The sequence below is a fragment of the Pelodiscus sinensis genome, chromosome 14, assembly GCF_052426305.1.
Source record: "Pelodiscus sinensis isolate ZL-2025 chromosome 14, ASM5242630v1, whole genome shotgun sequence".
NCBI classification, from domain to species: Eukaryota; Metazoa; Chordata; order Testudines; family Trionychidae; genus Pelodiscus; species Pelodiscus sinensis.
In genome coordinates, this window is record NC_143065.1 from 25,087,910 (window position 1) to 25,104,149 (window position 16,240).

The following is a 16,240-nucleotide window of genomic DNA, read 5'->3' on the forward strand; positions in this document are numbered from 1 at the left end:
GCACCCTCCACCACAATGGCCTGCTGAGCCTGGTGCTAAAACGTTCCTTGCTTTAGTCAAGACGTCTGGTGTAGGGCTTCATCATCTAGGGGAGCAGAAGGCAGGCTGCATCCCCTACAATGCACATCAGCATGTCCACATCTGGACCCCGATAGTGTGGTCAGGGAAAAAAATGCTGGCGTACAACTTCTGGAAGAGGCTGGAGTTTTGGAAGATGTGAGTGTCGCATATTTTCCATGACCACCCAACATTGATGTCTGTGAACTGGCCAGGGTATTTCACAAGGGCTTGCAGAACCATCTAAGAGTACCCCTTGCAGTTGATATATTCGGAAGTTCGGTAGCTGGGGCTCGGATGGGAATATGAGTGCCTTCAATAGCTCCCCCCTCTCCCTCGCAGTTGGGGAAGCCCATGGCGACAAAGCCGGCAATGGTGAGGGCCACGTTGCCCAGGTTGATGACCATGTGCAGTAGGATGGTGTTGATGGCCCTCACCACCTGCAAGAGACATGCAGATAATCACCTGGTTGCCAGGGCTCTCAGGAGTTCCCGAAGTCCAACCGTCCCCTCCCCGACACACCAGGAGCAATTCCTACTTATCCCATCCCATCTCCCAAGAGGGCTTTGTGAAGGCAGGACGGAAAAACCTCCTATGGGAAGGAGCTACCTCCACCACCACCACCACCACCACCACCACTCTCCCCACTTCCCTAAGAAACCCCATTCCTGCTGTTCACCACCCTCCTTGGACAATAACACAAGAGCATCATACCTGCATGACCACGCCCCCAACAGTCGATCTCCTCATGCTGAACTGATTCCCAATAGAGCGGTAGCTGTCCGGTGTGGTGAGCTTCCAGAGGGCAATGGCAACCCGCTTCTGGAGGGGGATGGTGGGTCTCATGTGGGTGTCCTGTGGTGTAAGCACAGGGGCAAGCCACTCACACAGCTCCAGAAAGATGGCCCTCCACATGCAGAAATTCTGGAGTCACTGCTGGTTGTCCCACCACTCCAGGATGAACCAGTCCCACCAGTCAGAACTGGTGTCCAAACACCGGAAGTGGAGATGCACAATGTGTAGGGGAAGTCAAGTGGGGTCAAGATGCATGAGCAGAGCCCAGAGAGAGGGAAGGAAGTGCCACGCAATGAGCTGGGGGTCCTCCTCCTGCAGGGCCACAAGCGCAGCCTGCAGAAACTGCGGCAGGAGGTGCAGCGTGCAATATAAAAGCCATCAACTGCTTGGAGGCAGGTCCGGCTCTGTGGCAGGAGTGCTATGGTGTCCACAAGGGCAACCAGAGCAGGCAGAGAAAAGGCTTTGTTGTCCCTCAAGGAGGGCAAAAGAGAAGAGCCTAAGACACGACTGTACAGAGGGGTCCCTTTAAATTCAAGCAGCTACAGGATATGACTGTTGTCCCAATGCCCTGCCTGAAGTGCTTCTGGGTGGCCTTAAGTCCGATTCAACATCCAATGAGTGTGGACGCTGTATTTCGAAATAGCTCTGCTCTGTTTTAATGGGCATTTGCTTTGTAGATGCTTTATTTCGAAATAAGCTATTTTGGAGTATTTCTTCTGAAATATCTTATTCCAAAAGAAGTGTGCTGTGTAGACGTGAACTCTGTGTGGAAACCACGCACACCTCATCAGTTCTGTTAGAATTTCCCATGAGATTTGAAGTTCAAAGGTACCACAACTCAAGGATGTAAACCAAATGAATTAATGCTGGAAAAAAATACTTACATGAACCCGTGTGTACCAGAACCACCACCGAGCTCAGAAGAGCTCTAATATCAATAGAAGAATATCACCCCTTTATTCTACATATACAATGATTGATTGTACAGTACATGCAGACCTACTGACAGCAATTCTGGGCTCCAGGGCAGAACAGTCAATGCGCCCCCACACATGCACAAGCTGAGTCTATAGTCCATCTGTGTTGGCTGGTGCTCAGCAATCTCCCAGCTGCATACAGGGCCCGGAACAACCCATCGTCTCTGCCCCAGGCAATGGCCACACACCAGTCCTGCTTCTTTCTGCCCCTGATCTGCCTCCATCCTGCCCCTTTTCCCAAGCCCCCCGCTTCGCCCCTCCTCTTCCTACCCCCTCCCAAACCCAAGTCCCCTCCCCTGAGTGATGGCAGAGTGGAGGCTGTGAGAGGGGCTGGCCCAGCCCCTGCTGCTGGCACCAAGCCTTCTGCTTATCCCCTGGGCCATGTTGCTTGGGGGAGGGATTTGGGGAAATGGGCTGGAACCACAACCTGCTCTGCTGGCTGCCAGGCATGTCACTCCACTTCCCATCGCTGGTGAGAGTGGGGGTGGGCCCAACCTCTGCTTGTTCCTGGGTTGCCCTGATCATCACGGGGTTTGAGACAGTGGCCCCGAACCATTATATAGACAGGACCACTCTGCTTCCACATGGTGCTTATCTCAGGTGGCTCCTGAAAGCAACTGGCACACCCCTTTGGCACCAACTCCTAGACGGAAGGGGGTAAGTGATCTCCATGTATTGCTATCCCAGGCACAACTCCTGCAGCTCCCATTGGCCACAGTTCCCGGCCAATGGGAGATACCGAGTTAGTGTTCAGGGTGAGAGCAGTGCTTGGAGACCTTTCCACCCCAGAGGTTGCAGGGACTGTGCTGGCTGTTTCCAGGAGTCTTAGCCCTGCAGCAATGCCCGGCTGCAATGTAAGTTGCCCAGCCCCCTGGTCAATTGCTCTCTTTGCCCCTCCACTCCCATACCATCACAGGCCTGAATATATACAGTAATCTATGCCAGCAAAAGTAAGATTAGAATCAAGCCTAAAATGTGAAAGCTGTTTCTGAAAGATTTACAGGGATTAGGGACAAAATATGAAAAGGTAGAGAGAACTGTTTTGTGTGATTAATTCAAAAAAATAGGAGCTACAAGAGCTGGGTGTATTGTAGACTCTACCACACACTTCCCTGCGTGAGCTTGTGCAAATCACTTAGCTGCTCTGGGGTCCAGGTTCCCTCTCTGTAAAATATGGTTAGCTGTAGTATCAAACTCAAGTCAATAATACCTGTAAATTGCTTTGAGATCTTAAGAAGGAAGGAGCTATACTATATAAATGCAATTCTGCTCTGCAGTGACAGATCATTCTGAAATTCTCTATTCAATTCATGATCCAATAAATATGAACTCTGTCAATCTTCTTTCATTCTTTAATGAACATAGCACTTAAACTAAATCCTGACCTTATTTTGATTTATGGTTCACCAGCATCCCAAAGATTAATCATGTAACTACTACATACATTCATTATATGCTTCCTTATCAAAAGCACATTCTGAATTCTGGAATAATTTGTAACAATTATAGCTATTAACTACAAATAATATGGTATGTCAATGTGAGCAGTTGCTCAGTCCCATCATAACACAAGGTGACTACATAGCTAAAGTAAAACACAATACAGCGTTCTGAGAGAGTATTAACTAAATGTTTCCCAGTCCCTTCCCTCCCACCCAGGGAAAGAAACCAAAGGCAGACAGGGAGCAATCTAGTAAAACTAAATTATTTCCTCCTGCCTGATGGCTCAATCAAATTTGGTGAATGTGGCTACTTTCTATCAGAAGGTCCACTGTCCCCAAAGTTACCACTCACCCTGCTCTTCCATTTCTTAATTGCTCTCATCAGGTCCCTGTTGTCTTGGGAGACATTAGACAGACTTTTCTGGAGATCAATATCTTCATGCCAGACAAGCAGGACAAGACATAATGGGGCAGATTCTCTTATTTCCAGGGGGAAACTTTAACTTATTTACCACACAGTCAAGTTTGGGGTTTGCCCATTACAATCCTTTGCATTCAGTATTAAAATACCTCAAAAAAGGGAATGGTTTTACCTAACAGAAAACTATTATGGGGAATTGACTGTGACAAACATGTTTATTACCTTCAAAAAACTCTCTCAAAATTGTTTAAGGCCTCAACAGGAACAGTTTTCTCAGTTAAGTCTTTGATTACCAAGCTCTTTAGCCTATACTCAAAAAATAAATCATGTTGTTGAACCTGTTTCTAAGAGTAGGAACATCCTGATTTAGACTATAAAGTATATTAATATATGCATTTTAGAAATTGGCTCAATCCTCTGCAACCTTAAACCTTTAACAGGAATTTCTGTAATTAGAAATGAGGGGGGGGGGGGGGAATACGGAAAAATATCACCAAACACAAATCTTTATTTTTACCTGAACACTGACTATAATAACTAAAGATGTTGCCATTGTGACAGCAAAAGACTGGTAGTCAGCAATATGTTTTCCATCTTCACCAGCTGTGTTGTAAAATGCTCCATAAGGAATGAAGAAAAGGGCAAAAGAGGTGTAGATTCCATGTGCTATGCAGATGAAAAACTTGCGTTTATTGAATAGTAGATTTAGTTGCCCAAGTTCATAGAGTTTTCCATAAGCCATGCTATTCTGCTCATTAACGTCCTGTAACAAATGAATATGGATAACGTGTTACTTTAATAGTGTCAGAAAATATTTAAGTTTGTATGCCACAGAATGAGTACAATCTCTGTGACTTTAATAAAGTGTGGTAGGGAAGAAGATCCTTTTTCCTGCTTTCTCCCACTAAAGTTGCAAAGGCTGATGAGGGCTCCACTGATATGGGGGAGTCTCTAATAAGCATGCAACCATCATAGTTAGCTCCTATGCTATGTTCCATCTCCCCTGATCTTGGTATAGGAAGCAAGAGGGGCAGGTAAAGGTTGTGGATATCACACAGAGTGCTCTAGCAATCCACATTCTCTGATGGGGACAGTCTATTGCTGAAGCTAAGGCATAGGCTTGTGAAGAACCAGTCAAAGATTCATGAGGTGACAGCCAATTTCTTAAAGAACTACTCTGCCTTATACTGGGGCCATTTGGGAACTGGATCCCAGCATTAATTAGAGTAGCCTGAGGAGCAGATAAATAAAGGGGATTTAATTATACATTATTTGCATATAAAACTGACTTATTAATGATGTTATCAATACCATTTACTGCTTCCATTTTAGACATTTTAGACAATGGTATAAATAAGATAAAATGGTACCTGGTCAAACAAACCCATAGCTAGTACAGGCAGTGAAGTATAAACAATGTTGAACAGGGTAATAAACCACGGGTCATAAACAGTCTGAAAAGAAAATGCAGGTGATAAAGAGAATAAGTGCCATTTTCAAAATTATTCACTAATATTATTTGGCACAATGGAACACACAACAGGATGCTTTTCACCTTCTCCTCATGAATAGGGTAATTCAATTTTGAAAATAGGTAAAATAATGGCTAAGAGTTTAGTGATTTGCTTTCTATGCAAGGGGTTATGCAATAGTACAGAATACTTAATTAAGAAAAATGGGGTAGCTGGCAAATTCAAAATGTTTAATAAACTGCTTGGTTAGTGCATTTTTCCTTTTACGCCAAAAAAAGATGTAATATTATTCCCAGGCTGAAAATGGCAGAGTGATATGAAGGGATGATTACTGAACAGCAGTATCAAAATCCCAAACAATCTCATAGTTTTATTACACATTTGTAGCACACTTGGCTGCTTGACAGGTTTCAGGCATGTGGTATGGAGAAGGGATCTGGCCAGCTTGCATTCAAGTCAACTTCTCTTGTAACCTTTGAACAGGCTCGCTATATCTTAACTCATCAAGCAGAAAGGATGTCTGGTTCCATCCTAGGAAAATGGCCATGTCTGAATTAAAACATAAAGGACCTCTACAAGGATCAATTTGGATTTATGCCTGAACTTTCCTAGCAACTTAAAAGCACATTAGCTCATTGCTAAGTTTATACAAACAATAACTTGTGAATCCATTGAGTGATGAAGACCTTTTATCCTGCTTTTTAGTTTCCTTTGCTTGAAAGTTATAAAACTATATTATTATGAAAAGCCAGTCTTGCAGAAAACACAATATAGAATAGTAAGAGGTGCTCTGCATCATCTGTTCCTTATTTATGCAATTAACAGAAATGCACCGGAGCACTGCAGAAGGAATTAAACATATTTGAATATACAGTATTCCTTTCTGAAATTTTAGACAGCCACTATATCTGTTAAGAGCTTTGGATAACTATTTCACAGGTAATATAAGCCTTTGAGACTAGTCTAAGAATCACCTGCTATTTTAATGTTTTCAACTGTGACTTGTTTATATGATTTGGCATAATACAAGGGTTTTTATATTCATGGGCAGCATAATTGTTTCCATATTAAGAAAGTTTTCCCTTACATCTCTGTAGTGTTGACAATGGCATACTGTCATCAGATACTTTCATTTCTCAAGCAAATAATGCCAGTACTTGCAGCTTGTTTGATTCATAATTTTCCTAAATAAGGCCCCAAGAAATGTTTTGGTACAATCACTTCATGTGTTTTCACGGATATCCATGAGTCCACATATATGTAACATAACATTGTAGAAGGTTGCAAGATTACAGCACAGAAGTAGTTGCCACAAGCTTGTGAACCCTGTGTGAGTATTTGAACCCCACAATGGGAGCCTGATTCAAAATCCCACTGTGGTCTATGATAGACTGTCTATTGACTTCTGTGGCAGCTTGAGTGGGCCCCAAAAGTACACACCAATCTCACAAACCAGGGCACCATTCCTGAATCCCTGTCTATAGTCTTGTCAGACTAGTGCTAGCTGGCTGGAGGAAGAGAGTAAGTTCTCTAACCTATGTATCTATTTTAGAAGCTTAGATTGCCTCCATTACCGGGATATCTTACCCTCTCAGTTTTTGCTGTACACTTTACAATATCCCTGTGAGATAGTGTTGTATCTTTGCTCTTTACATAACATTAAGAATATGAGGAAGTCAAACAGACATGGCTGGGTTCCAAATAACCTTATTCTTATATGGCTACATATATAACCTGCTACTTTAGGGCAACCTGAAGGTTCGGATGGCTTCTGCAATAGAGACTGGAATGCCCACTGGAGAGCTCCGAAACTATTTCAAGGGATACCACGCAATCCCCATTCTATAGAGGAGTACTTATTATCCCCATTAAAGACATGGAGAACTGAAACCCTATTCTGGGCTTATACAGTTGTACTTTGGCTTTCATAGCATCAAATTCACATCCCACAGTTACGGGAGGCAACTGATTCAAATATAGGTGAGAAGAGACCATAATTTATCACAACTTCAGTTGCAGAAGATGGCAGTCCTGGGGATGTGTGTGTTGGGGGGGATGTAGCTGTATGAATCATAAGTGTCAGATATATTGTTCAGGTTACTTCATGAGGGGCTCAACCAGGCTGTTGGGTTACCATTAAAATCAACTAAATATCAAAGTCCTAAAACTGAACCAGCCCTAAAAATATATTAATGTAAAATGTCTAACAAGGTGGGTTTTTGGTTTAGGTAATGATTCACAAACAAAACTGGACTTTGAATGGAAGAAAAAAGCATGTTTAAAGAAGATAAGAAATGTTGACATTAAAGAATTATCATGTTTTCCATCATCCCCTCTCCCTTTAAACAGATTAAAGGGTACAGAGGGATAACATACTGATTTATAACATTGAAATAATTGCTAATGGTTAGATGAAGAGCTTTGATAGCTATATTTTTTAATGATTAGTAATTATAGTCAGTGAAGGAGTACAGCTGAGGTAACATTTAGGCCAAGGTCTTACTGGCATAAATATGGTTTTGCCAATTCTTCTTTTACACAGAATTGCTAATTGACTTAAATGCTAACTTGACAATGCTGTGCTGAATGTTTTGGGGTGAAAATACACAAACCAGTAAAATCAAGAAGCCATTTTACTGGGAAGATCTAGGACAGAGTGATACAAAATAATTCCATGACACTGAAACTGCAAAACAAGCAGAAAAAAATGCAGAATTTGAGTAACTGAAGCCTGACCATGCATACTGCACGTGTAATCTAAAACTCAAAGGGTTGATGTGTTAAGAGCCAATTTGATAAAGGTTTCTTAATTTGTAATGTAAATATACAGACAGTCCCTGGGTTACGTACAAGATAGGGACTGTAGGTTTGTTCTTAAGTTGAATTTGTATGTAAGTCAGAACTGGTACATATTGTACCCCAGGTGTCCCCAATTCAGCCGCTGCTGAAACTGACCAGCGGCTGACTACAGGAAGCCCGAGGCAGAGCTGCTTTGCCCCGGGCTTCCAGGAATCAGCCGCTGATCAGTTTCAGCAGCAGCTGACTTGGGGACACCTGGGGTAGAGCAGCTGGGGCGCTGCTGGGTTGGTCCCGCCGCGCCAAAGGTCGGCGCTACCAGACCAACCCAGCAGCGCCCCAGCTGCTCTGTCCCAGGCGTCCAGATTGAGCCGCTGTTGAAACTGACCAGCAGCGGCTGAATCGGACACGCCTGGGGCACAGCAGCTGGAGTGCTCTGCCCCAACCCTAACCCTAACCCTTGGCGCGGCGCGACCAACCCAGCAGCACCCCAGCTGCTCTACCAAGTCCCCAAGTCAGCTGCTGCTGAAACTGATCAGTGGCTGATTCCAGGAAGCCCGGGGCTGAAACTGACCAGCGGTGAGAAAAGCCTGGTCTGCAGTCTGGAGCATTGCCGCCAACATGCTGCTTCCATGAGCAGTCACATGTGATCCTATGGGGGACAACCACCTTCTGTAGCCAGTCCATGGATTCCTTCCAAGACACTCCTCAGACAGTCTTGGGCAGCAGCATGGAGGATAGCATGGATGAGGAGGAGAATGGTCAGCAAGTGAGTAGGCCACCCTATGTTACAGAGAGCCAAGAATCTTTTATAACCTTGGAGACAACTTCTCTTCCGAGGCACTTCTGGTGAGTTCACATTTTTATCTTGCTAAAAGTAGGTTGAGGCAATTGGGTGTGATCTGTGGCGGCCACTGTGCCTGCCCAGTGAGGGGTCCTCGCAACAACTTATTAAACGTGTCTGAAGGTGGAGCAGGAATCCTCCCTGTACATCTCTATAAAGCTCTCACAGAGGGACTCTTTAATCCTTCTCACAAGGTTGCTGGGGAGGCCTGTCTTATTCCATCCTCCACAGCATGACACCTTTCCATGCCAAGCCACCAGTAAGTGGTCTGGCATCATTTCAGCACAAACCATTGCACAAAAGGTCCTTTCTGGTCTCATGCAGTCAGCATCTGCTCCCTATTACTCAGTGTGATTCAGAGAAGACTGATATCTCACATGGCAACCTGGATGACTGGGAAAGCTACTAGCTGAAGCCTCTGCAGTAAGCCCTCATCCTCAATGAAGAATTGCTTGAGTCCCTGTGCTTCTCTGCTGCCACGCCCAGAACACGTGTCCCCCTCCTGCCCATCTGCCCCTTGTTGCATAAAAAAGCCTCTGCCTGAGCTTATTTGATTTATATAGATGGATTTTCTAAAGCTACACCAAACTGCAAAGTCTAAGGTTTTAAACTGCAACTCATTGTGATCTTTGTCAAACTTTGTAATCTGTGTAACTCTCAGAAACTTACTGTGAACTGCAACTTTGTAATCTTTTTTAACTCTCAGCCACCCTGCTTGTAACTTTCTCTAAGCTGCATTCCCCCATCAGTGAATGAAGAAAGAGAGTGAGAGTGTGTTTGAAGAAGGCTTGGAACAATAGAGCACATTTCAATGAGTCATCACAGTCTGGGCATGCTCCCTGCTGGATAAAAGGAAGTCTGGGCATGCTCCCTGATTATGAGGTGAATGAGTCACAGAAGCCATTCAGACACTATATAAAGAGAAGGAGCACATGTGAGACTCTCTCTTTTTCCTTCCCCTGCTCCTGAGAAGCTCCTCTCCAGTGTCTCTCCTCCTGACCAGCTTCCCCAGCCATGATGAGCAGATAGACCCTCTAGGATCCACATGCCTTGGCTCCTTCTGCAACCCATATGTCTGTAGAATAGTAATAGATATGTAGCCATGTTAGTCTGGTCTAGCTGAATCAAAAAACAGGACTATGTAGCACTTTAAAGACTAACAAGATGATTTATTAGGTGATGAGCTTTCATGGGCCAGACCTACTTCCTCAGATCAAATAGTGGAAGAAAATTGGCATGACCATATATACCAAAGGATACAATCAAAAAAATGAACACATATGAAAAGGACAAATCAAATTTCAGAACAGAAGGGGAACGAGGGGGGAAGTAAATGTCTGTGAGCTAATGATATTAGAGGTGATAATTGGGGAAGCTATCTTTGTAACGGGTAAGGTAATTAGGGTCCTTGTTAAGACCTAGATGTAAAGCATCAAATGTAAGCATGAATGACAGTTCAGAGCATTCTCTTTCAAGTCTGGTGTTAAAAGGTCTTTGAAGCAGGATGCAGGTAATCAAGTCGTTGAGACAATGCCCTTTCTGGTTGAAATGGCAAGAAACTTTTGTCTTTGTGATCCTGTCTAATATCTGTTTTGTGTGCATTGATTCTTTGGCGAAGTGTCTGAGACGTTTGTCCAATGTACATAGCAGACATGTCCAATGTACATGTGCTGACAATGTCCATCTGCTATGTACATTGGACAAACGTCTCAGACACTTTGTCACAGTTTCTTGCCATTTCTTGCCATTTCAACCAGAAAGGGCATTGTCTCAACGACTTGATTACCTGCATCCTGCTCCAAAGACCTTTTAACACCAGACTTGAAAGAGAATGCTCTGAACTGTCATTCATGCTTAAATTTGACACTTTACATCTAGGTCTTAACAAGGACCCTAAGGACCTCCCCTCTCATCCCCCTTCTGTTCTGAAATTTGATTTGTCCTTTTCATATGTGTTCATTTTTTATTGTATCCTTTCGTATATATAGTCGTGCCAATTTTCTTCCACAATTTGATCGAGGAAGTGGATCTGGCCCATGAAAGCCCATCACCTAATAAACCATCTTGTTACTCTTTAAAGTGCTACATAATCCTGTCATATGTCTGTGTAAGTGTGTGAGTGCCTGAGGGCAGGAATGAATGGATGTGAATGAGTGAATGAATGGAGGGGTGTGTGCGTGCTTGCTTGCGTGTGTGTGTGTGTGTGTGTGTGTGTGTGTGTGTGTGTGTGTGTGTGTGAGTGAGAGAGAGTGTGTTCTATCTTCTTTAGTTTAAACCTTTGGTGGATGCTTTCTCCTCTTTAGTTTTACCTAGTGGAAATAAACCCATACTAGTGTAACTCTGGGTGGTCTCCAGTGAGAATATTTTTGGGGTAACACCCCTGTGGTAAGGGAAAGTCACACTCTTATGGCAAACAGGGGGTGCCAAACACAGGGTCCCCATGTGAGCTCCTGCCTTGCCAGCATACCCAGACCTCCTCCCTCTCACAGCCTCATGCTCTGGGCCTGTCCCTTACCATTCCTGCCATCAAACTGAGTCCAACTGCACCCCTAAGAACTCTGAGGTGTACCTACTGCATAGTGGCTACCTAAAAGCTTAACTGTGGCCTTATACACAATATATCCCTATTGTCTTTAGACTATACTTTTATACTAACAGATTAGGTTCTACACTCTACAATGTATCTCCTGTAAAGTCTGCCCTTCACTTTTTATTACAGCAGGATCAGCAGTGAGACTGCTTCGCACACCCTCTGTGTTGGGCTGGCACACATCTGCAGGCAAAAATGGAGTAGGGATGACATATTCAAGGAGCAAATGCAATCCACCCACTTGGACAGGGAGCGCTTAAGCAAGCAGAGGAAACACGCTGCTGAGGAAATGCATGCAGAGCACAAGGACAGGAAAGTGTGCAGGGAACTGGAAGTGTGGAACCAGGAGAGAGTCTTGTCATCCATGGCAGATACGAAGGACTGTATGGCAGCTTCCAGGGATGCTTACATGCACAAGCACCCCCTTATTCAGCTCTGGAAGACTAACATTCCCTCCTCACTGAGTTCCATAGCCTCCTCTTCCAGGGGCCCTAAAATTCAGGGGAGAAGGGAAGGAGGGAATCAAGGGTAGCCTCACACTCGGCCCCTAGGGATGTGTTATGAAACAAAACACTGTCCTCGCAATTGTAATGACTCCCTCACTCTGAAGCTCCCATCCTGGAGTCCTTTTCTATCCCTATTGTGTTCCTTGAATAAAAACACATGATTTTTGTGCAACAGTCTCTTTATTGCTTGTGTTGGGGCAGGAGGGAGATTACAGGCAAGCACACTGAATGCAGGGCAATTTGTTGAAAGCAACATTCATGACTCTCAAAACTGTCCATTCATAAAACTGTCTTTCAAAGTCTCTCTGATTTGCACTGTCCCGCACTGTGCCCTTCTTATTGCCCTGGTGTCTGACTGCTCAGAATCGCTCAGCCAGATATCATCCTCCCTTAGTCTCACAAACATTATGGAGCACACAGCAGGCTGCCACAACAATTGGAATGTTGCACCAAGTCAGCAGACTGTGAGACCTTCCCTTTAAATGCCCAAAAGCACATTCAACCATCATTTTGCACTTGCTCAGCTTGTAGTTGAACTGCTCTTTACTGTAGTCCAAGCTGCCCATCTACAGCTTCATGAGCCATAGGAGCATGAGGTAGGCTGGGTTGCCATGGATCACTATTGGAATTTCAACATCTGAAATAGTAATTTTTTCATGGTCTGGGAAAAAAAGTTCCAGCTTGCAGCTTTCTGAAGAGGCAGGAATTCCTAATGATGCATGTGTCATGCACTTTTCCTGACCATCCCACACTGAAGTTAGAAAAATGGCCCTTGGAATCCACCAGCGCCTGCAGCACCATCAAGAAACCTTTGTGATTCATGTACTTCTTGGCAATGTGGTCAGGTGCCAAGATGAGGATGTGTGTTCCATCTATCACCCCACCACAGTTAGAGAACTCCAGTGGGGCAAAGCCCTCCACTACGTCCTCCATGTTTCCCAGTGTCACTACTCTCTGTAGCAGGATATTGATGGCCTTGGCTACTTGGATAACAACATCTCTCACTGTAGATTTTCCTACTCCAAATTGATTTGCAACTGACCAGTCACTGTCTGGCATAGCAAGTTTCCACAGGGCAATTGCCATGTGATTCTCTACTGTCAGAGCAGGTCTCATTCTGGTATTCTTGCACTTCAGGGAAGGAGAAAGCAATTCGCAAACTTTCATGAAAGTGGCCTTATGCATGTGAAAATTTTGCATCCACTGCTCATTGTCCCATACCTGCATCACAATACGGTCCCACCAGTCTGTGCTTGTCTGACGGCACTAGAACCGGCATTCCACTGTGTCCAGAGTATCCAATGATAGTGACCTTTGCTAGTCACTCAAGTGCTTTGCAAAAAAGTATTTTCATGACCTCCCGAGATTTATCCTAATTCCAGCAGACCCTGGATACATGCTGAACATACTCTAGCATTAGATGCACCATAGTTAATATCATTATCATAATACTTTGATGCTCAATGGGATCCATGCTTACATTGCTATGGTGTTGGTGTGAATAACCAAGGGAAAAAAGGATGCAAAAAGACTGTTTGCTCTCAAGCGGGGGGGAAGGGAGGAAATAAGTGCATTATGGGACATTGATAACATGTACCCAGAACCACATGCTGCACAGTTTTGGTTCCAGCATGCACTGGGAGCATAACCCATCATGAAAAGGGGTGTAGGTACTGTGGGATAGCTATCCACAGTGTATTGCTCTCAAAGTCAACAGTAGCCACCCTACTGGGGAAATGCTACTTTACATTATGTTGAATCTTGCACACACACACCTTTGACTTTACAAAATCTGGTGCTAAAAATTTACGTTAATAAATTTGACCTTATCTCTCAATGTAGACACGGCCTCTGACATCAGGTGGTTGGCATTTACTAAAGGCCTTAGACTTTCAGTAATTTCTGCAGGTCAAACATGAGGACAGAAAAAGCAGGATTTGCTGAAGGACACCAGGAGTTCCCCATGCCTCCAAGCAGATTTGAGAGACACTTTATATTACCTTTCACTTTGACTAGACCTTAGTCAGAATCAGTTGGCTTAGCATAAAGCCTACTTACATGACTGCAGAATTTGTAGATTTAAAGCACTCCTGATAACCACACAAATAAGCCTCTGGATTTAGCCCTAAATAAACTATTTACTGGATTAGAACATATGCTTAACAGAAAAAAAAACCCTCATAAAACAGCATGGCCTTACAAATAAAATCATGAAATGTCACAAAAATTTGGAGGAAATGAAGGAACTCATAGTATAATAATTACAGATTAATTTTTAAAGAAAGAAAATAAATGCTAATATGATTTTAATTAACTTCCAAATGATTTTCACTAAAACATTTGGATTGTTCAGTTCAGTTTTCTGACTTCTAATAATCCAATAATTAAAAGGAAAACACCTTTTAATAGTTGGATACATTAAACATATATAACATTGTTTTGTTGGTTTATATACTTAATTCCTAAAAACTAACCTGAGCTGAGAAGCCACAGAAGAAGCCAAACCAGAAATGTACCAGAGTGAAGGCAATGTTTTTGTAGAAGAAATAACACAAGAACTTGCACATTCTGAAATAGGACCACCTGCCGTGAACAAGCAAGAGCCGCTTCAGATATCTGAACTGGGCAAAGGAGTAATCGCTGGCCAAGACTGCTTGCATTCCTTCCTCACCACTGATGCCTACACCTATGTGTGCACCTGTGAGTAAAAAAGAAGCAGAAATGTGTCTTTACTAAGTATTTGAAATAGATTCAGTGATTTGTTAAATGATCACTGTAAACATTTTGCTTAGTGAAACATAAATGGATATCCATTTTCAGATGATCCCGGCCTTACAAAGTGATATCCTGTGCTTCCCAGAGGTGTTTATCAAATTAACAGGAAAGACCCACAAATTTAGCATTATCATTACTATTATGCTGAATCATATTCTGCTGCGCCTCACCCTCAGCTTTTTAGGAAGTGCTAGCTGCTTCTCTAATAGGCTATGTCTACATTGCATGCTTATTTCAAAATAACTCATGTTAGTCTACACAGCAATCTCATTATTTTGAAATAATTTCAAAATAACAGACTTCTTACTGTAACTTCTGTAACCCTCATTTCATAAGAAGTAAGGGAAGTCAACGAAAGAATGTACTTACTTCAAATTCTTGCTGTGCAAACAGCGTCAAAAGTCGAGTTAAGCTAGCTGAAGTTGCATATCTTAACTCAACTTTAGCCCGCAGTTTAGACATACGCATACAGAATAATGTTTGTTATGATTATTTTTAAATGATTCTTTCTTTCTCTTTTATCCTTTCCCTTCTCACTGGAAGAAAAAAAAAGGTTATTTTGCCATTCTTTGCCAAAATAAGTGAATTGGAGGAGGATCGTGCTGTTATTGATGCTGATGCAGGAAACTTTTTTAAATGAATACAATTTAAATATTGAAAACCCAACTTGAAACTGAGAGTGTGCAAGGGATTCTTTTCTTTCTTCAGGTATGGGGAGTAGAAAAATAAGAAAACTGGTGGGGAAAAAAATACATGAAGTGACTAGTCACCGGGAACTAAGAAACCTGAGGAGCAATCATTGTGAAATTCTGAGAGCACAGCTGAATGCAGGGAATCACGTAACTGTTGCAGTGGTCTAGTAATTATTTTCCATCCTTGTAGTAAGACAGGCTCAAACCATTCAATTACAGTCTAATGGGCCATATTTTTCTTGACTATAGAATAGGGCTCAAACCTGCCATTCATCTGCTTGAAGAAATGACATTGAAATGTAGAGTTCTGTACAATGGCAAAATTGGGCAACAGTCAACAAGCAGATGACATATTGTAAGCAATCAATGAAGTATATTATTAGCTATATAAGGCATCTTAATATTTTATTTTAAGGGCTACCCATCAATGTATTATAAAAACAATATATTTACTATGCAATCTACTTACACAATAGCATATTTTAATATACAAAATATCTTCCAAGAAACTGATGCTACAATAAAAGAATTTACAATAGTTACTAATACTGTACTTGGGAAATGCATTCTTCCATGCAAATATTATAACACATAAGCGGTTTCTTCATGGCTGTACTGCATCCACCACTTAATCAGGACACAATTCAGTTGGGATACCTCTCAAAGTAGCCAAACTAATGATACTTACCACCAAGGAATTTTACTTCATTGGGATGCCAACATATGATTAAGTGGTACTCAAATGGAGATATCATGTCTTTGTAATTTTCAGAGATTGATCATAATTTGATACCTTTAAAAAATTCTTTACCTCTTCCAGTGCTTGTTTATCAATGTAGAAGTATTTTAACAGCATTTCTGCAGGCCCATTGA

The 16,240-nt window shown here is 42.7% G+C and overlaps 1 protein-coding gene across 1 annotated transcript in view; it reads right to left on the minus strand.

Moving 5' to 3' along the window:
• Window positions 1–16,240, minus strand: part of ATP8B4 (ATPase phospholipid transporting 8B4 (putative)) — a 177,144-nt gene that overhangs the window by 12,082 nt on the left and 148,822 nt on the right. The window contains exons 22-24 of the mRNA XM_014579493.4: window positions 14,375–14,598; window positions 5,063–5,146; window positions 4,210–4,455 (exon numbers count right to left, since the gene is read on the minus strand). Coding sequence (XP_014434979.4) covers window positions 4,210–4,455; window positions 5,063–5,146; window positions 14,375–14,598 — 554 coding nt within the window. The remainder of the gene's footprint in view (window positions 1–4,209; window positions 4,456–5,062; window positions 5,147–14,374; window positions 14,599–16,240) is intronic.